This window comes from Anguilla anguilla, chromosome 1 (genome assembly GCF_013347855.1).
Source record: "Anguilla anguilla isolate fAngAng1 chromosome 1, fAngAng1.pri, whole genome shotgun sequence".
Classification (NCBI taxonomy): Eukaryota; Metazoa; Chordata; class Actinopteri; order Anguilliformes; family Anguillidae; genus Anguilla; species Anguilla anguilla.
In genome coordinates this window covers 47,503,067-47,527,190 of record NC_049201.1, presented here as the reverse complement: position 1 = coordinate 47,527,190, position 24,124 = coordinate 47,503,067, and the positions used below count along the sequence as shown (strand labels likewise).

General features: G+C 40.6%; 1 protein-coding gene across 6 annotated transcripts in view; it reads left to right on the top strand.

Annotated features, from left to right (window-relative positions):
* adam22 (ADAM metallopeptidase domain 22) overlaps positions 1-24,124 on the top strand; it is a 77,652-nt gene that overhangs the window by 47,525 nt on the left and 6,003 nt on the right. For 2 of the 6 annotated variants that reach the window (XM_035402575.1, XM_035402287.1), the window contains exons 7-27: positions 70-139; positions 1,111-1,181; positions 1,792-1,866; positions 2,044-2,115; positions 3,052-3,218; positions 4,290-4,374; positions 5,044-5,134; positions 5,254-5,305; positions 10,472-10,571; positions 11,078-11,149; positions 12,449-12,541; positions 13,848-13,928; positions 14,447-14,497; positions 14,682-14,745; positions 14,831-14,936; positions 15,505-15,624; positions 17,564-17,732; positions 18,349-18,460; positions 20,256-20,346; positions 21,053-21,070; positions 22,573-22,773. In XM_035402575.1, the coding sequence (XP_035258466.1) occupies positions 70-139; positions 1,111-1,181; positions 1,792-1,866; positions 2,044-2,115; positions 3,052-3,218; positions 4,290-4,374; positions 5,044-5,134; positions 5,254-5,305; positions 10,472-10,571; positions 11,078-11,149; positions 12,449-12,541; positions 13,848-13,928; positions 14,447-14,497; positions 14,682-14,745; positions 14,831-14,936; positions 15,505-15,624; positions 17,564-17,732; positions 18,349-18,460; positions 20,256-20,346; positions 21,053-21,070; positions 22,573-22,773 (1,961 nt within the window). Of the gene's footprint in view, positions 1-69; positions 140-1,110; positions 1,182-1,791; positions 1,867-2,043; positions 2,116-3,051; positions 3,219-4,289; positions 4,375-5,043; positions 5,135-5,253; positions 5,306-10,471; positions 10,572-11,077; positions 11,150-12,448; positions 12,542-13,847; positions 13,929-14,446; positions 14,498-14,681; positions 14,746-14,830; positions 14,937-15,504; positions 15,625-17,563; positions 17,733-18,348; positions 18,461-20,255; positions 20,347-21,052; positions 21,107-22,572; positions 22,774-24,124 lie in introns of all 6 variants that reach the window. The other 4 variants (XM_035402205.1, XM_035402477.1, XM_035402378.1 and 1 more) reach the window with 4 other exon arrangements.

Here is a 24,124-nt window from a genome sequence, read left to right as displayed (position 1 = left end):
TTATTGCTTCTTATTTCCTTTTTTGCATTTTCCTGCCAAATGTCACTGGGTTTATTTCTGTTCCTGTAGGGAGATGTTTCCGTCCATATGATATACAAGTCCAGGGGCATGGAGGCTGCCGCTGACTACATTCCTCCCGGTATGGTAACCGTGGCAAAACATTCTGGACATCAACACCTGTCCTTAAGTTTGACTTAAATAAATTGTGGCGACTTATGAAATGACTAAACTGGGAAATAAAAATCTGTCACTTTTATCACTTTTACGCATTTAATCTTGAGAGAAATTTAAGGAAAATATTGACCAATCCAGGTTATTGTCACATGTGATTTTCTGTAGTTTTGGTGGGAGGAGACTGAGCAGATGAACATCAAGTGTATTAAGAATTTGTCCAGTAGGTATAATATGTAAATAATGTCTTGCCTTGACAGTTTCTCTCCAAATGTTGCATGTCACAAAATGAGTGTGTGTATCAGGTTAGCACAACACTCTTCATGACTTGCAGGTTGAAGGTCATGCTGACTGAAATGGAATTCACACTGTGAATTAAGGATTTGGAGAGATGTTGTGTTGATGTGAGAATTGCTCACAATTGAAGTCATTGTTTGGAGAATGTTTCCCTCAGTTCTGTGTTTTAGACAGCTTGGTAGTATTTTGGTTTACTATTTCCTTAACATTTAACCTGTTGGACATTGATTAATTATGTCTGGATTCAGTTATGTAAGCAACAGCAGAGCAGAAGGGAAGAATAGCAACTGTCTTTGCTACTATTATGAAACGCTGAAGGAACGTTCAGAAGTGGGGTCCTCAACCCTGGTCCTGGCAAGCCACAGAGTCTGCCGATTTTTGTCATTACTCAGTGCTCAATTGATCAAATAAAACAGTTTATTAGACATTTAACTTAATCCACATGGGTCTAAATTGGTTTCTGATTTCACAATGAAAGGAGGACCAGCATACCCTCTAATTTTCCAGAACCAGGGTTGGCCATTCCTGCTCTAGAAATTACATTACTCATAAGGAAGCTCCATGATAAATTATAGATGATAGGAACATTCAGTGATGGGGTACATTTGTGATCAGTGCTCTGTGTTGCTGCTGTGTTTTAAGCTGATGCTCCAGAAACAGATGCTCCACCCATCCCTGACACCATGGGGGCCCATAGGAGGAGAAAGAGACAGGTAAGTAACCTCACTTTGCTGGTCTGCAGGTGAGAAAGTCACATTATCTAAGTGTTTTAAAAAAATCTCAGGTCATCTGAGATTGTTTGCATTTCAGTCTTTTTTCCTTGTTGCATTAAATATATTTTTATGTAGCTTTCCCATGAAATATTTCAGGGGCAACTGCTTTTCAGATTTGCCGTTTGCTTGGTTCACATTGTGACTGAATTCAATTCTGAAAGCATACTTGTTAGGAACATGAGGTAGGCCACTGTGTAGTCAAGGGCCCGTTTCTAAGGGAACGTGTAAAATGAATGCCGTTTTCTTTTATGAGCTGAGGTGAGAGAGCTAATTAGCATTCATTATATGAGCCCTGGTCCACTGCACCGGAATTGTAAGTTAACAAACAGGACTAGTCAATTTAGTTTTTTTCCTGTTCACAGAAAATAAGAACTTTTGAACCTCTGATAAATATTCTAAAATGCTCTTGTAATTATTGTAAAAAATTCTAGCATTGTTTCCTATCATCAAAGATAGTATACTAGACATCATGATCTATTAAGTTTGGTTGCGTACATTTTAAGATAATATGATTTTATCAGCAGCATTTTCTGTTGTCTTTTTACTGTAGGTGTCCAGAATTCCACACAGTGTTGAAGATGAAACCAAGTATATTGAACTTATGGTTATCAATGACCACCTGATGGTAAGATTCATTGCCGGTGGAAATGGTTATGCTTCCACACAGTGTTAAATGTTATTGAAACCAAAGCTGGTTAATGGCCAAAGTTTTAATGTCTGAATAAGTGCATATATGACTCCTTCAATGGGTAAAGGTTTTCTGATTGATCTTTCGGTGCTTGTTTGTTTGTTTTCCCAACAGTATAAGAAACACCGTCTCTCTGTCGGTCAGACAAATAATTATGCAAAGTCTGTTGTGAACATGGCCGATATCGTAAGTCTGAAAATTTGCTGTATTTTTCATGTGCAATTTGCTGGACTTAATCGCAAACATTGAATTTAAATTGTGTATTTATTTTGTATCTGTGTTTTGTATCTGTATGTGTTGTAAGCTATATGTATTGCATAATAGCTTAGAAGGGAAAGATTTGAGTAAATATTCATTCCATTTACTTATCAGCTTGTTTATAACTTCAATGATAAGCTTAAATAGTTTTTACTTAAGTGAACATTTAAAAAAAATGATTGGTGACTGCTGAACTGATGTTAGAGTTAAGTGATAGAAAAAAAATGGCATGTGTTAATTTTTTAATCAGCATTTTCACTGGATTCAGGGTTGCTTTTTGAGACCTTACAGACCAATTACAGTAGCTCCAAGGGCAGAGTTAGGGGCTGAGGGCTTTATCAGTGTAAAATGGTGGGATGACGATCAGGGGGCTTCTCAATGCGTGGGTTCAGCTGTGGGCCATTCAGGACGATGACCACCCACATTCCCAGCTCTGCTGCTCTGGTGAAATTGGATAAGCCCGGACAAGCTAAACATGGCTGCTCACTGAGTGCCCTTGAGATTAATGTGAACACGTGAAAACCAATGCCTTATGGAAACAGAAGGAGGCATTGATCTTCACTGTAATCTTCAGCATTTTTCCCCTCGTCGGGAGGCCTAGTGATGTTGGAAATGCAGTACGCTCTGACACATAAGACAGTTTCCATTTAAATCAGTTTCCGTTTTCTCAGCTAAATCGGTTGGCGTCTCTTTTTGCCCTTTTCCTCTCAGACGCAGGTCTATTTATATATTTGTGTGTGTGTGTGTGTGTGTGTGTGTGTGTGTTTGTTTTGTTTCTTACAATAAAGAGCCAGTTCTCTTATTGTCAGCAATAAAGAGGTTAATGCGGTGCTGTTGACTGAAACGTTTTTGGACCCTTGTTAGATTTTCAAAGAACAACTGAACACCAGGATTGTCCTGGTAGCTATGGAGACTTGGGCAGCTGACAACAGGTTCAATATAAACGAAGACCCCATGGTGACCTTGCGGGAATTCATGAAGTACAGACGGGACTTCATCAAGGAGAAGTGCGACTCAGTGCACCTATTCTCGTGAGTGGCACACATAGTGGTATACTGCCTGAGAAAAGAATTAAGGAACTCCTTCCACTTTATGTGCTCTTAACACCAGGGGTTTCAAAGCTTGGTCCCTGCCCACCAGGAATCTGTGAAGGAATATTTTTCTCTTATAATAGTGTATTGTTTATGCTGCATAATTCCAAAATGTTTTAGGCTTTCAAATACAATCATCTTCTCTGCATTACACATGGGTGTGGGTAATATATGAAAAATTGTGAATATTAAATGTTTGTATTTCATTATTTAATGTATAAACGCTTATATAGATCCATGACATAAAATAACTTGATTCAGACGTGTTTAGACATGCCCATGCTGATAAATGGTGGCCTTACTGCAGCCTGTAGGCGATTGGCTGTTGGAAAAAGATTTTAACACATATGCCATTTTGTTAAAGCAGGGGTTCTTGGACCGATACAACTGTCATTGGGGCAGTGAGATGAAAATGTGTGGGAGTACTTCTTTTATCCTACTTTCATTTGGCCTGTTTTGAACATTTGAAAATAAGTTCAGTTTAAAGGGGCTGTTCATTTTCTGTTTTGTAAAAAAAATATTATTTCAGTTTTAGTTAATGCGTGTGACTAAGGATATCTGAGATATTTACGAATGTTTCTGAAGACCTTTACAATGCTTTAAAAGGCTTTACAATGGCTAGTATAGAGGGATTCAAGTTTTTGTGGCCTAAAGGAAGAAAATGTACTTCACACAGCTCAAAACCATGTTATGCCCCCAGAGATTGTATATGTGTTTATTTCCAGATTGATCTTCAGCTGCCCTAAAGGACAGAAGTACTGGCACAATATAAACATGTATATTATATTTATAATTGTGAATAAAATGATTCAATTCCTTTGTTCATTAAGTACAGCCTCTGGAAACATAATGTTGCTCTACAAGCTGCTTTGTAGTTGACCAGAAACCCCTGAATGCCCTTATACTATCCAAACCTGTATCCAAAATGAACTTTAAACTTCATTCTGCAAAAAAACTGTCTCAGTCACTACAACTGAAATAACATTAAGTCCTCTTTTTTATGTCCACCAGAGGGAGCCGTTTCCACAGTAGTAGGGGAGGAGCTTCTTATCTTGGAGGAGTCTGTTCACTGACTAAAGGTGGAGGAGTCAATGAGGTACATGCCTGCTCTTTCATGGCTGCACACTGGGAGACAAGTCTTATCTCTTTTCCTCCAGGCCTCTGTGGCTTACTGACATTTTTCCTCTTGATGTTTAAAACGGAAGCATCATCGTGCAACTACAATATAAAAATAGATTTTTTTATCACATCTGCTTGTCCAGATCACATTCAAAATCAGTGCACTATTCAATATCAGTCGCCCACTGGAGTCAGACACTCTTCTGAATGGCAAGGATACAGTGGTACAAAAACTATAAGGTTCTATAAGGTTCCTACAAACACCTTTACCAGATCCTTGTTGAGGTTGTTCTTATTTTTAATAAAACCACTCACATGTGACACACATACACACATGCACACATGTTAAAATCATATTTAACTAATTGTCTGAAATACAACACTGTTCTAGTGGAGCCTGAGTTTAAATAAATGATCTACCTATTGACATACAGTAGTTACTGCAGCAAGGTGTCTCAAATACCAAAGTAAATACATCTGACCTTGGTGATATGTATGTGCCAAGCTTTAAGTTGAGCTTAGTGATGTTTTAGTCTGTTGCTTTCAGCTTTTGGGAGAATTACTCAGGATTACAACTAAATGTAATGTCAGCCATGTCCTCTTGACTGACATATATTTAGTTGTTCTACCTTTCTTTCCCTTTCAGTATGGAAAAACAGACGAGATGGCTATAACGCTCGCACAGTCGTTGGGACAAAACATCGGCATTTTTTCCGACAAGAAACGAATCCTCAATGGTGCGTGCCTCCCTTTAGTCCTCCTGTGGCCCTACCTATTCACAGACATGTAAAAGCAGAAGTCCCGGAAGGTGTGTGACAGGCCTGCTATCATGCAATGCTGTGTCTGCTTTTCTCAGGGGAATGCAAGTGTGATGACAGATGGTCGGGGTGCATAATGGATGATGTTGGGTAAGTTGCTCCTAAAGAAGTAATGCAACCACTGCAAATTTCACTTAACTGACTCAAATGGCAGCACGCATTTGAACACATCTTGGATAGTTTTGTCTGTTCATGGGACATTGATCTTGCAGATAATTTGAATGCACCAAATCTGCATGCACTAAAACTTGGAAATTCATATTTTCAAGTATCTGATTAAATGAAGATTTTGCTATTACACCTTGCCTACCAAGACTCTTTTCACTAAAAATTAATGGATGTTTATTTTTGTGATATTTATAATACTATTAACTATGTGGCATATGTGCAGTATAATCAAATATCAGTTGCAATCTAAAAAAAATGTTGCCACTAGATGTCAGTATGTGTCTACGTTTCAAACTAGATGCATGATTCAAGTAGCCATGATGTTTGTTCTGTAGTTTGAAGTAGGAACAAGTATGGATGATGGATGAAATACTGTATTAGAAAAAAGACTTTAAACTCTATACTACAATAGAGTTTAGAAATAATTTGAATTAGTGCAAATGCATATATCCCAAATTGATTATAACAGTATTCTGGAGCTCAGTTTTATCCACGAATATTTGTTCACACCAACATTTTTTAATTAGCTTAATATGTTAAGGTACGGTGTAGTCTTTTGGATAATATGAAACAGTGTAACTTCCAGACTGTGATCCTGTAATTTTTGCTGAAATTTAATGGCAACATGCACAACTCAATAAACCGATGAGAAATATTGGGTGCTTGATCCCAAATACGACATACTGTATAAATGGAAAAAATAGCACTCCTTTGAATGTGTCAAATTGCTAAATGTATTGATGCATGGGCACAGTACTCACTAATGTTTTGTTAGTTTTCTTCAGTGTGCTGGACCATGTCAAAGAAAGTATAAAAGATTACTAAACCCAACAAGAACGTCTTAAATAGGAACCAAAAACCATGTGGCATACAATGAAAAACCTGTACTGAAGTAGCATTATTTGACACAAATCTATCCAGCAATTAATAAAGTTATTAATTGGTAAATTTTGTCCAATTCATAGGAAGCAATGACACAACCTATACATGAGATATCATTGCTACCAATTCATGAAAATCGAGAAGATGAATGATTATTGTATCACAGTCAAGATGTCTCCTGTTCAGTGTTACTGCAGTGTGATTTGTCCTTAACTTTCTGTTACAAATATCATTCGAAGATACTTGCCTAAGTGTTTTGTGTAAGAAATGGAAAATACGGTTGCGCTTGCTTGAATTCATTAATGGAAGTTAGCAACAAACCACACTGTAGTTTGGTTGAATTTAGACCTGTCAAATAAATTGGCTTTTGCTTTAAATGGCTACAGAAAGCCCCTTAATTACAACTCTGTTGACACGACTGGGGAAGTGTGTCAGTCACATGGCTGAAATGCTTGCAGATTCTCTCAAGCTTGAAGCAGTGGGGGCTCTTCAAATTGCTAACTGTCCTGAATGTGAATTTCATTGTTTTAGGTGACTAACAAGTGCAAAAGAAGGACTATACATTGTCTGCTGATTATTTTTTCTCTCTTTTTTAATGGATAGAGTCCTATATGGCTATATCACCTTTGAGTGCTTAACATTGTGTAGCTGTAACAAGGAACTTCAGCATTCAAGGCTACATTCCATAATTTTGACTTCAATAGATGTTTGAGATTTCTCTTAGCATTTGCTATTACACCACCACATAACCGTATTCATGTAAAACAATGAAAAATTGGCCGAGGAGGTGTATTAGGTTAAAGGTGAGCTTCTAGGCTTCGGTGTTTCAAGCTCTGGAGTATCCACTGCGGGCACCAGTTTCAGCCTGTGTGGTCTGATGCCAGACACCCTTTGTGGTGCCCGTACGTGCCAACGAGCGTGAGTGTGTACAAGCGTGTCTGTGCGTACGTGCTGCGTGCGTGCGTTAGTGTGTGTATGTCTTTACTCTTCTTCTTTAATACCTTTTGCGTTTTCCCTCAATCCCAAATGGGACAGCAGGTGAGCAGAGGCTTGGCTATAAAGCTGCTCATGCGGTTTGACCAATCGGCTGCTCGGAAGGGTTGTCAGTCATACCAACCTTCCATCCCATTCGTCAGCATCGGGCCCGCAGCTCGATGCACTGCCTAGCTGCTCTTGTTTCTAATGCGGAAAAAAAACACAGCCTGTTTATTCAGTCTGTGTTTTTTTTACACTTTTTTTTGGACATTTTTATTTTGGCTGAAGTCACTCGTGAGAATGGTCAACACTGAACGCTACTGGCACAATGGATTGTACCTTGATAATGGGTGATATCCGCCACATCATATACCATCTCTAACCGATTGATACAGTCTGCAATGTCATTCCCTTCTAAAACAGAACACACACAACCCCTCTCCCTTTGACCAGAGGAGCAAATAAGCTCACCTTCTTTAGTATTTGACCCTGCAATGTGGAATATAACATTAGTTTTGGTCATTCTCAGCAATTGGTGGCACACTTCTGGTCTCACATCTTCTCAGGTTGTGGGTCCTTCAGCTAATGCGCCATGCTGCAGTGCTAACCACTCTAGCCCCTTCTCCTCCTCCTCTTCCTCCTCCTCTGTATCCTTATTTAGGCTGCAGCAGTTGTCTTGAATGTCAATGGTATTTCAGACGCTTGTATTCAATGTTGGAAACACCCAGTTAACCTCCCCTCTGTCACTCCATTGGCGTAACGCCCCTCGGCACCTGCATGTGTAATCAGATATACTAATACCCCCCCCCCCACCTTGCCCCCCACATCCCCACCCCAACCCCAATCCCACGGCATACTGTCCCTTTGCCATTTCAATGCTGACAGAAATTGAAATGAATTGAAAACTGATGTGTTCCTGTGGTGATGCGTCCGCCAGTGACTTGGCAGGCGTTGGCAGGTGCCTGAAGGAAGAACCTGCCACGCCCGCAGAGCGGGGGCCACTGCTACCTCAGAGAAAGGCGGGCATCGTCCTGCCCAGCTTGTGGAAAACAGCAGGGCATAGTCCTGCTCGCAGATACTGTAGCTTACTTTTATCCATAAAGAGGGAAATTTAAACCTCAGGCCTCGCTACATGTAAACAGGCATGTAAACTGTGCTGCTAGTAGCCAGTGCTGCATTTGGTGTCACTTGTATGTGAAGGACACCTGTTGCACATTAAGGACAAAGGGTTGTTTTTTAAATATTTGCAGTTTTCATTGCAGTTAAAATTTAACTTGTATAACTGTTGCTGCTTTCAAACATTTTTTGTGGAAAAAGTCGAATATGTTGAGTAAAGCCACAATGTTGTGTTGTTGTTGGACATACAAAAACACACATCAAGTAAATTATGCTTGTAAGAGTCATTTATAAAGACCTCCTCTAGATCATAGCTTTATGTCAGAGGTATGCAACAAGGCTTTTCAGATGAATATGTTTATATATACACCAGTGTCTGCTGCGTGTCTCAAAATTCCGTTTCTTAGGCTTTGAAATAATGCTCACCCCTTATTTATTCAGGGCAGACATACTATTCTCCATTTCCATATTGCTTGTCACTGGTTAGGATTGTTGTGGTGATTAGGAAAGAGCAGGCACTTGTACATTAATATGTTGGTCCAAATCTCGCGTAATCAACAGGAGCTGTGAGCAAGCACAATGGCTTTAACATTAGAGTGCTGATTGCAGCGAGATTATATGCTTTTGGTTTGAATGCCAAGGCTGAGTACTTTGCCCCCCCTCCCCCCCCCCCAAAAAAAATGGCTTTGATTAAATTTACACAGCAAAATTGCTGTCTGGGTTTAGTTGAAATTGCCAAAGGATCTAACATCAGGCATTTAAGAGCACCCTTGTTTTGGAGATGGTTGATTTTGATTGTTTAATTTAGATTTTGGCTTTCATGCTAATGCTTAAGCAGTGCACTTTGACTCCAAAACCCGGGTGCTAGCTGCCGTTCCCTGAATCGATGCCTGTGTTCCTCCTTCCTTGACACTGATCTCAGTAGATACCGGCCGGCATCAGACATTCTTTCAAGGCAATACATACCGGCCGGCATCAGACATTCTTTCAAGGCAATACATACCTAGTCTCAGCTAGCTTTGAAGGTTCATTTGTTATATGTTGTGTGTATTGTATGAGCATAATACATAGTAGGTCATCATTAATTATCTTTCTTCTGGCCCATATTGTAGATTTCACTTATGCAAATGAGTCCGGTTGCTACCACATTGGCGATTGGCTGCTGTATATAGTCTGCTGAGTGATCTCTGTATTCACTACTCATCATTTCCTGTGTTTGCTCACACTCTCCCAGCTTCTCTCTGTGTGACCCAGAACCTGTTGAAGGAGCCCTCTCCCCTGCCCAGAGTGGACAAGTGTTCCCATGGGGCCCCAACAGGGCCCGTTTGGCCCCTGCTTGTGTGGTTCCATGCCTGTGATACCGCAGGGAGACTTGGCTCCTGCCCGATGAATAGTCATGCCGTGGTTGGCCGAGGTCATGTGGTGTAGAGAGTGGGCGTGGCCTGTTTCACCAGTGTTACCATACCTCCCGCTGGTGTCATAATAATATATCGTAATGTCTGTGCCTTTAGAAGGCATCCCATTTATTTGCACATATGCACAATGTATCTCACTGATACATTGTTTTGGAACTAGTATTTTGAAAAGTTTAGGCCCATATCCACCCTTGTATAAATGGAAACTGGCTCCCAGGAAGAAACAACTGAAGACTTCTGGTGTATGGCATAGCTACTTGCTCAGTGACACTGACAGAGCAGCAACAATTAGATGGACATGTCAATACTATATATTCTTTGAACAATGTCCACAGAAAAGCAATATGGCTTTTTTATTGTAGATTCACAGAAATTCCATAAAGTTTTACCTTATTGTGTGAATGATAGAGCATTCACATGAACCAAGGCCAGGAAGTGGAAGGAGAGAGGATGAAGTCACAAAGATAATCATTTCAAAATAAATTTCTGCCAGAGGGAGAATATCCATCAGATTATTTGATTTCTGATTTGTTCACAGAAATAAGAGTTAAAAGTGGAAGAAACCGATTACAGGGCTTGAATTTGACGTGGTATGACACATTCCAGTTTATAAGGGTGAAACAGGGAATGAAACCACTCTTGAGCTGTGAGATAAATGTTAGTGTTCTTCCTGATTTACACTGTTGTTACTCCGAAACAGCTTCTACCTGCCCAAGAAGTTTTCTGACTGTAACGTGGAAGAATACCACAACTTCCTGAACAGTGGCGGTGGAGCATGTCTCTTCAATAAGCCCTTGAAGGTACTCAGACTGCTGTGTTACTCAGCATCTCACAATTACTGTCTGATTAGTCTGATTACTGTTCCATATTAACTCAGTGTAATTTGATAAATAATGAATTAGCAGAGTTTTTGAATTGTAAGGGGAGTAAAATAGTAAGGTTAGTAAAAGTGGGTGAATATTTCATTTGTTGGATGCCTCAGTTGAAATCCCTGCTGTATGCACAAATGAATGATCATTGGTAGGGGCAGTTTGGTCAACAAATGCGGTAAAGATTTCTTTTGACGATAGTCTTGTGCTAAGGAATTCTCATGCATAAAGCTTTGCATTGTGGGAAGTATGAGGCTTAAAAGCCATTGCCTACCACTCACAGCCCATCCTTAATGACAAGGCAATGCCTCAGAAAGCTTCAGTGCCCTTTCTCCTCAGTCTCTTGTATTAATTCTGTTTGTATTATACCTATCTGTCCCCTGCTGTTCCTGTCTCTCCCCTGTGTCCCCCACCCCCCACCCCCCACCCCCCCGTAGCTGTTGGACCCTCCAGAATGCGGCAATGGATTCGTGGAGTCGGGGGAGGAATGTGACTGTGGCAGCCCTGCGGTGAGTCCCTGGTCCTGGACACGCCTGGTAGAGGAGAGCTGCTTCTGGTAGAGGAGAGCTCGAGCTCTTGATATCTGACCTCATTCCTGTTCATTTTCGCAAGTTAAAAAAATGTCAAAAATGTGTGAAGCAAGAATGTATTTATCAAATTGTTTGTATTTACACTGAGTAATGTTAGAATGCGGATTCTGTTGACCATACATTTTTAACAGTAACATTTCCAGCGTTAATTCAACACTAACAGTGTTAATTCATCTCTAACAGATAACATTTGGTCCCACTCTGGTCCAAATGTTCACATTTTACTGTGTAGTGGTTTTGATATCAGCAGGGACGGGGTCAATTCTTTTTTTTAAGGAAAGTGGGCAGTTCCACCTTTCTTTCATATTTTTTGCTTTATTTGGAAAGGGAGAAAGTAGAGAGGGTAACAGATAGAGATGGGACTGCCGCTCTGTGCCATGGCAGCAGATTAAACCTCTGCCAGTGTGGGGGACTCATTTATCAACCATTACGGACTGTGCCACACATCTCACCGAGGGCTGGGCTACATTCGGAATTGAACTGAGAATTACTGATAAATTCATTGGAAGTGATGAATACAAATTCAATGAAATTTCAGTGCCCAATGCATTTATGACTTTTAATATGACTTTAAAACGTGATTACTCTCGTCATCAGCAACATATTCTTACTAGGACTATGTCTAAACTGGACACTGTTTAAATGTGATTTTTAGTATTTTGCTAAAACTTTGAGATTGTAGTATTTTGGAAACTGGTGGAAGTATATTTATGAATATGGCTTTCTTAGCTTTCATGTTTTCTAAATAAGTAAAATGTCTTCATGTGTGACATAGGTATACTAACAGTCAGTGGAGTGTCTTATTGCTCTTCCTAAACTCTGGACTAGACTTTGCAGATGACCGCACTACTAGCTCAACATCTTGTTCTCCAGTAAACATACTTTGCTATGATTGCATCTGCTGGAATATAAGCTATTTGCAAGCCAGATAGAAATCAATCACATTTAAATGCAGTTTGAGATAACCTATATGGCTTTTTCTTTGTTTTCAATGGAAAGTTGCACTTGGAAGGGAAAGCTTGAGTGATTTAACAACAATAAGCAAGGGTGATGGGACTTTGGACAGGGCTTGAAAAAGGGTCGATCTGTGAATTGAGTTGGAATCAGTTCCAAGCGTTCTGGATTAAGGAATCAGACAATTAAAATTCATCTGTGTGTACTTCACATTTGTGAGTTCTTAGTCTCTGGGCATTGACCTTTCCTTCCCTTGGTGTCCAGGAGTGTCAAAAAGAGGGTGAAAACTGCTGTAAGAAGTGCACGTTCACCCAGGGCTCCAAGTGCAGCGATGGACTCTGCTGTAAAAACTGCCAGGTACACACCTGAAACACACACACGAGCACACACACATTATAGAGGTTAGAAACAATGATTGAACTGTTTCTATTTGGATGTAGGTAGCAGCGATGTGCAGTGTACAGTATGTATAAACAACAAGATGGTAATTAAACAAGCTGGCCTCAAGTCCTGTATTTCCAGAAACACCCCTAGTTCCAAAACAAGGACACCCTGCTGTTTTTAGATAAAGAAAGAGCAATCAAAGGTCAGGGGTCTCCTTGACTGGAATGCTAATGAGAAATAACATTCTCAAAAAACAAAACCATAGTTTTTTGGTCTCAATGGTCTCACTAAAAGGTCTCAATGACTGATAGGTCCCAGTGTCTGTACTGAGACAGCAAACTTGAGAGATAGCTAGGGTGACTTTAAATGAAAACTTAGGGAAAGTACTTTGGACGGAAGTATTTGCCATTCATCAGTCGGCTTTATGAAGGCAAATGGCTTGGTGTATTATCACAAGTCTTTTCTTAGAGTTTCATTTTGAAATACTGACATTTCCAGGGAACTCAAAATTGGTTTCAGTTCAATTGCAATATTTATTCAAAATGATAATTGTGAATTGCTGGTCATTTTTCATGAGAGCGGCTGTGGTTGCCTCGCGGTTGGCTGCTGGTCCCAATGCCGTCTTGAGATTGTGGTAGCACTGCAGGTTGGTGTATATGTCAAGTTGAAAATTTTATTCCGAGAGGGATGAAAATAAATGAGCTCTCTTGAAAAACCTGAGACTTAGTAAAATTAGTTGATGAAAAGTAGGAATGGGTGAGCTCATATTGGACTCATTTATGAGGGCATTACAAGGTATTGCCAGGCCATTGAAAGAAGAGATAGCACACTGTGCACTGTGCAGCATATTTCTTCTCTGAGATACAGTAATTTTATGCCATTCTGCATAAAGCAAATGAGCAGCTGTGATATTGATGACATTGTGTTTCCTGGCTGACCTATGGATGCCCCTTCCTTCTGTTTCCATGGAGCTCACTCTTCTCTGTGATGGCGGGATGGTTAGGTATTAAACAAAGAATGCACCAAGGCCTGGCATTGTATCTGTTTTCTGCTCTGGGCAATAATCTCCCCCCCCCCCCCCACAAATAAAATAAATAAAAGCTAGCGTAAAATACATAAATCAAGGGCTCAACAGGCTAAAAACTGGTCCTCAGTGACACATTTGTTAAGGTACTTCTTCGAGATTGCAGAATCGTGTATTATGGAGATTTTGAAGAGCTGCTGGAACCATATGCCATCACAAAAGCCTTTTTTCCTCTCTCGGGGTCTGCTGGTGTAGATGGAGTTCATGGGCGTGGTGTGCCGAGATGCAGTGAACGACTGCGATATTCCTGAGAACTGCACTGGAAACTCCAGCCAGGTGAGAGAGCTGAAGCCTCGCTCAGCACACAGCTGCTATGGCCGTGACCCTTCAGCCAGGCAGCTCAGGTGCAAATAAGTTCTCATTTAGAGTTTTGAGATGACAGGCAATAAAGAAAATTTATTGGGAAAATAAAAATAAATAAAAAGGGGGAAAAAGCATCCTTGACAATTTAATATTTGAAGGAGGCTAGCCAGGAAGGTAAAATAATCTTAAAGTGTGGTTTGGGTATCACAGATACATGCATCATTTAATTGTTACGGGTTGGGTGTCAGTTGTTGACTCTGTTAGCTTGACATGTTAAATTCAGTCATTTTTTTTGGGGCTTGTATGTTCCATATTTGATCTTGAGTGAACAAGTTTCATCTCCTTACTAGACAAACTTACGAGGCAACTTTTCATTCTCATGTTAAAAATGTTATTCCAGTATATTTAGTGAAATAGCATACTTATTCCAGAAGTTGCTTTAGTCACGAATTTGCAGGCTGTTTACTGCAATCCTTTGTTTCTATTCACAGTGCCCACCAAACGTACACAAGATGGATGGATACACTTGCGAAAAAGATCAGGTATAAGTGAACTGTGAATATGAGTATTGTGAATACTGTCAAAGTGCATATGACGTGCCTGAATATCCTGTCAAAAATGGCATTTATTAATATGAGTCTAAATTAAGAAGGTCATTATTGAATAGAAATGACGCACAAATTTGAAATTTGATTAAATCTGATGTTTTGCTGATCTTCCATCCAGGGTCGTTGCTTCAATGGAAAGTGCAAAACTAAAGACAGACAGTGTAAATACATATGGGGAGAAAGTAAGTAAAAACATTTTAAAATGCACAACCAATAGGTCCTTTGCTTTAACGCTTTGGCATGAACCCTGTTTGATCTCCTTTGCAGAAGCAACTTCGGCAGACAAGTTCTGCTATGAAAAGCTGAACATCGAAGGCACCGAGAAAGGAAACTGTGGAAAGGACAAAGACACTTGGATTCAGTGCAACAAGCAGTATGTTTCACCCTCCTTCTACCTTACATTTACAGAACAAACACCAGTAACCCGGTGATGGACGAACATAATGTTTTGCTGTGGAGAGAAAACATTTTGATTGGTTCGAACAAATCAGAGATGGACGAGTCGGTGTCACCCGACTCATTGTGGGATGAATGCAATCTTCCGTTATTGGAATAACCTCACTGATCATATTCACTGAAATTGCTACTTAATGAGGCTGCTGCTACTTAATGAGGCTGATGGATGCTATTCTTCCAAGCAGAGTCCACTGTACTACCGACTCTCATGTAGCGATGATTAATAATGAGTACCAAATAATGTCGTAAAAAATCGGAATTTTGAGGCAGTTTGTTGAAAAATGATGCTTTGTTTTCTCATTTTAATCAAATTAGAGGCCTCAGTGAGATATTAATGCCAGCCTTGGGACTGCTGCTGGCGCATTTGCGTTGAGGCTCGCGTTAATGAGCCGGTGCTGTGTTTCTCCACCGGGCTGTTTGGTCGTTTAGTCACTGGCTCGGTGATTCAGTAGTCAGACAGATGGAGAAACGTCTCTGTGTTTCAGGGACGTGCACTGCGGCTATCTGCTGTGCTCCAACATCTCACCGGCCCCCCGGCTGGGAGAGCTGCAGGGGGGGCTCACGTCCTTCTCTGTGGCCCAGCACAGTGCCTCTTTGGACTGCAGGTAACCCTCCACTGATGACCCATTACATTACAGGCATTTAGCAGATGCTCTTATCCAGAGCGACTTACATTGTATCCAGTTATACAGCTGGATATATATTGGGGCAATGCAGGTTAAATACCTCGCTCAAGGATACCGGGGAATCGAACCTGCGACCTTTAGGTTACTAAGACCAACTCCTTAGCCATTATACTACACTGCCGACCCCAGCCCATCATCAACATACACACGCAAATTCAATTCAGTAACATTTTTAATAATTGTTTAGTGCTTTCTTTGCTCAGACACTATTAAAAACACACTGTCGCATGCGATGTGACACACCTGGAAGGGAGATGCGGCAAATTTGATTTGCCACAGAGAAAGAGAGAAAGAGAGATAGAGCGTGAGAGTGAGAGAGGGTGAGGGAGAGAACACCTGCAAAGGCATTAATACAAACAAACAAAAATCTTCACCCTTCCACTCACGAGTTCCAGGCAAAAACTGAAACAACGAAGTCAAAACAAAGAAAATCTCTGACCAGCTCCTCATCTTTTCAACTACGTTAGATTCATTGTATCTCTTACGAACAAACAAACTCTCAGCATGCGTGCTCCAGGTTTCAGAACTATACCGTGGTGAGGAGCACACCTTCAAGCACCTGGGCTGATTAGTTAACACAACCCAGGAGCATGTACTCTCTCATTTGGTAGCTGAGACTATTCCAACTCCACCAGATCAAACCAGATCAAACACTGCACACACTTAACTAGAAAATAGGAAAACAGGAAATAGGAAAGTCCTGTTAACCCAGGGTAACCCTGTGCTTTATTGTTTTTGAAAACCTAACTGACTGATAATCAGGCCCCTGCTCTTCAACTATCACACATTTAACTTATAACCAGGCTTATAACCAGAGCTTAATCTGTAAATTAGGAGGCGCCGAAACAGAAAGAGGCCATGTGAGGGAGGTGATCAAACTCGGGAGGTCCTACAACACACAAAAAATGCTGCCAAAGTGTGGGGAATAGGGGGGGTGGGGGGGTTCTAAGGGTTGTAGGTAGCCATTGCTGACTGGGAACACAGGAAGTCCAACACTGAGAGGTCCCAGATCCTGTTTCGGCAGGATCCGTCACCAATTAAGCATTGTTTACAACTGATATCTCCTGTAATAACCACTATTATCCAACAATAAGGAGCCCAAACCATACAGCTATTGTGGACACCTTTGGAGCATTAACCTGCGCCCTTTGTGCTTCCAGCCATGTTTTATGCACTAGGTCATTCTGGACGAACCTGAAAGGCATGCTGGGCCTTTGTATATCTAATAATTGGTGCAGTAATTTAGGTTGATTGAAGGACTTTGGTTTGCAGTTCTGCCATTCATTAGTTCAGGCAATGTTCCCACTGTCAAACTGTGAGGCTCTTTGTATCTCAAAGCCTTTCTGTAATGGGTCTCATGTCTGTTTTTCATGACTGACTATGGCTGTGGCATTTATAATCAAACCAACACGTGTTCGTATATATATACGATACACAAACAATACATCAATAAGCCTTCCTTGATAAATGTCATTACCGTGTATGAAATGTGGTAGCCTGGGGTGGGCAAACGGAAAGAGAACAATGGATTATTAATGGATTAGTCATCATGGGACATGAAGTGTGGGTCTTTGGTAATTGTATGGAATGAGGAGACATAAAATTACATTGTATGATTTGTGTGCTTATTGAAGACAATAAGTGTGGTGGTGAATAGGTCACTCTGTGCCAGGTTTCTGTGTTGAGAAATGGTGAATCTCCCTCAGGTTTTGAACTAATTATAGTAATTTAATAGCACAGAACACAGTCAAATAAGAGGATTGTATCATAGTTTAATAAATATATTACTAGAGCTTCTTATCTTTTTTTCTGACATGAAAAGAAGTAATTGAACGTTCATTTCCGTTTCCCCTGGCAGTGGGGGTCATGTGATCATCGATGGCGACACGGACCTGGGCTACGTGGAAGACGGGACCGCGTGCGGCACCGATCGGATCTGCTTCAACCACAGGTGTCTCCCAGTGCAGGAGTTCAACTTCAGCACCTGTCCCGGCACCACCGATAAGAAGATCTGCTCTGGCCATGGAGTAGGTCCCTTTCCCCCTTGCCTTATCTGGCCCTTCTTATTTAAACACTCATCATTCACTCAATGAAAGAGAGGCTACTGCGAGCTGACATTAGAGGAAGAAATGAACTGGCTGAGAATGCGGCTGTCGGACGGAGAGGCGGCCCTTGATCTCTTCAGCCTCTGTGTTCTCCAGTGTTCGGATGGAGCCATTCTCCTCCTTGGTGCAGTCATGGTCTCAGTGGACATTGAAGAGCTCTTTCAAAAACGCCCATTTATCTCAACTTCATTTAATTTTACTCTTGCCTGTTGTTCGTGTTTGTGCTATTGACCAGAAGTAATGGAAAAACATGAATCTGATTTATTTTCTTGGGATGGAGTCCAGCATAGCTCTCATCCTCATCGCAGTTATTGTTTCCATTACAATGGTCTAATTGAGCGATGGTAAGGATTGGACTTTCTTAATGAGTGTGCAGTTACATATTGAGAGCAGATGGTGTCATAAAAGAGGTTATGTGCAGTGCTTCATGGCTTCGGTTTTATTCAGATAAAGACATATTTCAAAAGTGATTTGGTGATCAGATATCTTGTATTCTTCTTCTCCTTCCTTTGTGTGTGTATGTGTGTGTGTTCTGCAGGTCTGCAGTAACGAGCTGAAATGTGTTTGTCACCTGGGTTGGGCCGGGGAGGACTGCAACGCCACCTCACCCCTCAGCTACCTGGTTGTCGGGCCAACAGCCAGTGCCTCTGGTAGGCAGCTCCTCAGTGGTGTCTGTTCTTATGAGTGTCGTACCCGTGTGTGTTGAGGTATATATGCTAATGCTTGAAGCTAAATGCGATCGTGCTGTGGCAGTCAAACTGCATTTTTCACAGCTCTATTTTATGTTATAAGGTCACCTTAATTAGTTAGTCAGTTTTCCATCTTGTAGCTGAAGTCTATTGTCCAAAAGCACAGCAGTGCTGGGGATTTGAGCCAACTTCTCTATGCATACTACCCACATACTGAATTATCAGACACTGTTGTAGGTTTTTCCTGTGGCCTTAAAATTTTGGTATAAATATGACAAATGCTTAAAGGTGGCCAGTGTCTCTGCATGTTGTGTGTACTGCTTAATGTATGCCATAGTTTCAGGTTTGCCCTGTGAGAAATATATATTTTATATTAATATACCTGTATAGGCGTGACATTTAAAAAAAATATTTTTTCCCACATGGACGTGTGCTCACCTTCTTGTTTTTCTGCTTCCTTGTGAATGGCCATCTGTGACCTCACTCGCGGTTTCTTTTGCGTTCAAAGCCTTTTCACGCTCGTTCTTTGTTGGGAGGGTCATGTCTTTGTTGGAATTCTTGAGTGGTATGACTGTGAGGTTAGATTTCAGTTCCTACTCGTCGTGATGCCCTGTCTGTATCTGTCGGCATCCTCTGTGACCATTTTCTCCCCCCCCCCATGCTCTTCCTGCCACTGCCATTTTCATGGCAGCTCTGCCCGAAGCGAATCTGTGTTGATCTAATCAGTTCGTTTTGAAATCCTTCTTTGTACTATGCACCCTGAGCACATGCAAATCAACCTCTCATTAATTCCCCACCTTACCTTGACTGAAGGGTGTGCAGCTTCAAATATGAACTGCCTTTTCATCTTGTGCCATCATTCTATATTTATTTTTTTAACAGAGAATGTGACTGATTAATTCCTACAGCAGTGAAATTTGCGCAAGGCTTGCTCTGCCGAAAGTCACAATTAGAGCTAAAAATAATATAGTCTAGGTAAACACCTGGCTTTAAAGGTGTATAAACAACCTAAAGAGTAATATCAAATTTGGAAAGTGCAAATGTGATTTCCAATTCTGTATGGTGAACAAATGATGAAATATTTTAAGTTATATGCCCTTCATAGTAAACCAAAGGTGCGAAAAATGTAAAATGTTCATTAAACTAAATCAAAACCTTTGCATGAATTATATACCACATACCGTCAAACAGAAGAAATAAGTAATAAAAATAGTTGATAGATTATTATTATTATTACATTTTATATTGTTTTTGTAAATATAAATATCCCAGCAAATATGACAGCATGTGCGTTTAATACTGAATGCAAAGGACTCTGGATTTTAAACAGTTGGTTTTGGGGAGAGGTTTTAAGTCATACAGATGCACACTGTAGTGCAAGTGATGGAAATGTGTACTTTTTGAGTTAACATTGAGAGCATTGTATGTAAAAATATCAGGGATATCCTATGGGCTGCAATGCTGAGACATGATTGTGCCAAGAAGCAATTATTCTACTCTACCTTTTAAAAATGTTTGTTGTTCCCCATCTTAAAGTACATTAGAGTGTTACCTTTACCATCTGGATATGTACCAGTGCTTTTAGGCATGTGCCAGTGAATATTCAAAAATAATGACCTCTCATGCCCTGGCTGCTGTCTAATCCACATACGGTTTAGTTGTGCAAAGATGGTTGAAATGTGGCATTTAATCTAGCATGATCCTTTGGATGCCTGTTAAATGAGATGTCTCTGTTTTCCTCACTCTCTCTCTGTAGGTGTCATCAGCACCAATATCATAATAGGTGCCATTGCAGGCACCATTCTTGTCCTGGCTCTAATTTTAGGGATCACTGCCTGGGGCTACAAGTAAGTAAACTGAGAAACTTGTATTTTAAACCTTGAAGCTTTGTAACTTTACTGTTTTTTGTTAAGTTTTCCTTTTTTGAAACTTTGTTTTACATTTTTTAGCAACTTATCCTAAGATTTAAAGTGTGAACTATCATTGTGAGATCAAATAAATATGATACTTTTTCTTGAAGGCTGTTTAAAATGCGATTCAAAATGATTTTCAGTCATTATGCAGTTAGCCCTTAATAATTGTCATTGGACATGCATATTTTGGATCTTGAGACAAATAGAAGATTTAGTAGAATCAACTACTTTTTGCAAATGAAGCCTAACAACGGATGAGTGTATAGCCAGGAACACCAGCAACACAAAGTAAGCAGGTTTCTCAAGGCTATGATACTGTCCAAGCAAACACTTTCCATGGGTTTAAATCCCTGAAGCAGTAATCCTATGTACTGGGAAAGCCTTGTGGCTCATCTTGTTAATATGCTCCAGTGTGCAGATGTGCCCCATGGTCTGGTATTTAATCCCATGCATGCCAGTGCTGACATTGGCAGGTGGCCCAGCAGGGCACTGCATACTGAACAGTAGTGATTTCGGTGTTTTTTAAAGGTGTCTCACCAATATGGTGCCATTGTTTCATTAACATGGCAAAGTAAACCGGTGTGTGTTCAATGGTAACTCATGTCTGCTTCTGTCTGTCTATTTCTCCAATTCCCAAAAGGAGCTACAGGCAGAGGAGGTACGTAGAATCGGAGGTCCACAGAAGATTCTGTCGGTTTGTTCTTGCTTATTTTCCTACTTACTCTGTGTGGTGGGGGGTGGCGGGGACTTATGTCACTGTTGTAGATGCTGTATTACTGTTTCCCTGTTTTTCAGAGCACCTGCCTTTTATTTCTTGGAAATGTGTGCAGTGGAAGTAAATAATCAGTTTAAGTTAGAACTGAAGTAAAATCATCTTTAGTTATTTTGATGAAGTTATTTTAATTATTTTAATTTATTTGTTGTATTTATTTTAAATAATTATTTTAATGACAGAGCACACATTTGTGTACGTGTGAATCGAACTATAGAAGTGGGAGAATGATCTGTTGAATAGTTGGCAAGTTATTTGGTTTCCGCCTGTTGTAAGCATGTTCATCTGAAGGTGCACAATAACTCTGAAGTTTGCTCAGCACAGCGGTGTAGCTGACTGCTCCATAGATGAAACTTCAATCTTCGGTTGTGTTCATAGTTCGGTTGAGTGGGAATTCCTGAAAGTGTAGTTTTGCATATGAAAGGGGCATGTTATGAAAACTGTTCTTTCTCTCTCTGTCATTGCTGTTGCATGCTGATTTGTTCGTCGTGGCTTTCTTTCTTTTTAGCAATGTTTGACTGCTGAAGAACTTGCTGCATTATCACCATGTTTCATGTCTACATTTTTGTGTGTTTGGGTCCATGTTTTGAATTATACCATCACCACCATGCATCTTCATTTTAAATGCTGTTTTTTTCCCACAGGCTCACAATACTTTAACAAACTTTCCCCAGCTTTTCCCCAGTTTTAATAAATGTAACTAATTTTGATCAAATAACCTCAAATTATTTGCCATACATATATGACATCATCTTTTCCTGATACTCATCTTCCAGTTCTTTTCCATTTGAGGCTGTTGAACAGAAGCACAAACCTTAATGATGACACATCCTCCAGGAGAACAAACCCTGACCCAACAGTCCTGCGTCCAAATGACCTTCTTTCATTTCAGCTGTGATGAATGGAAGAGCCATTTAAGCGTGTTCAGGGTCTTTTTTATTGGGTGTATGGAGATTTATTTTTTATTTAAAAATATATAAATATATATATTTTTTTTATTTGGTGTTAATACAACTTCTACTGCTAATACTACTACTACTACTACTAATAATAATAATAGTAATAATTGTAAGAATTATAATACTCTGGTATAGATTTGGAAATTAAACAGCAGAATCTAAATATCAAACAAAAATATTATCTGTAGCATACAACTACATAGAAAGCAACACAAAGCCAACTTATGCAATAGTTAATTGATCAAAAATACTGCTGTGAAATTCAACATGAAAAGTGTAGATTGTGTCAGTTAAACAATGCTAATATGAAAGGAGCTGAACAGAGGTCAGAAAGGGCTGGGCGGGCCCCGTCTTTGATTGACAGGACTGTGTCCTCCCGACCCCGCCCCTTCCCCCGCCGCCTCTCACGTCACCTCGCTGCGTCCGCAGGCAAATGCCGCCGGGGGACTATGTGAAGAAGCCGGGGGACGGCGACTCCTTCTACAGCGACATGCCCCCTGGCGTCAGCAGCAACTCCGCCAGCAGCTCCAAGAAGAGGTCTGCCTATCTGTCGCACTTACAGATCTATACGTGCTCCTTCACTCCGTCCATCCCATCCATAAGTCAGAACATCTCATTGTTTGGCTTCAGGTGTGCCTCTCTCTCCATCTCACTCTCACCCATTGTGACGCCGCTGTGATCGCAAAACCGCTTTCTGCATCTGGGGGGTTTGGGGTTTGGGGTGGGGGGGGGGGGGGGGGTTAAGCGCTTCTTAATAAATATTCTAAATAGGTGTTCAGTTCCTTTCCGGGAACAGACTCCACCCCTGGTGGGTGCTAAACATTTCTGGTGCCAGCTTCCTGTCTCCACTGTAAAGCATGTTGAGATAAGGAAAGGCGCCATTTTTTTTTTTTTTCCTCTTATGGAAGAGAGCCAGGTGGTTCACAGTAGTGAACGAGTATTTTGAGGGTGAATTAGAGCTGAGAATGGGGTGGGGTGCTTTATCATGGATGCAGAAACAGGTTCTGTGCTGCATTATTATTGCTTTGCATCGTGTGCATTGGGGTCCATGTCTGTCTTACTAATCATGCCTTCTCCTTTAAAAAACATTAATCAGACAAGAAAAGTTTCACCAGAGTCCCTGAACTGTTGGGAACAAACTTAAGCTTGCACTGTCCATTGAGCTTTGAAAGTTATCAGCAGTGTTTTACAGAAATAAAATGATCGGCACTGTTTTAATTCAGCGATGCCATGCTGTTCCTGCAAGCTGGTGTGACCCATGTTAATAGCACATTGACAGAGCTGACATGCCTCATTTAAGCGGTGCCTCCACTGGCCCATGGAGTTAAACTGTCTGTCTCCCAAGTTAGAAGGAAATATGGGAAGTATGCTTCTGCATGCGGTCTAAGCTTTGAGCATCAAGCTCCTTGAAGCCGTAAAGAGTCTCATCACTCCTGTGACTCATGCACAACAGGGAAGACCAGTCACCATCAGAAGAATGAAGTAGCATCTGTCAGTTGAGTCAGGGAGGAAACGCGCTTTCACACATGTCCCATGACCCCGTGCACACCCTCGGAGAAAGGGGAGAGGGGTGAGGTTTTGACGTCAGCCTGCTTACATTTACATTTTTGGCATTTAGCTGACGCTCTTATCCAGATGCCAGTGGGTAATGACAGGGGTGGAGAGCTACAAGGGAATATGAACCACAGCTCTCCATGTGTTTAATATCACCAATCAACAGCTTATAATGTAACTGATTCAGGTAATTAATCATTATAATCACAGTCTCTTTTACAAGAGTGATCTGGCTAGGGACAACATTCAAATAGTTACTACCATAAAAACAGTAAATCAAAAAACAATTATAAACGAAAAATAATAAATAATAAATAATTACCATACCCTGAACAGTCGTTCTTCAAGGCTATCTGTGGCTGCAGTACCAGTTATGCTTTTGCTAGATTTGTCTTTGTTATTATGAACTCTATTAATTCTGCTTGTC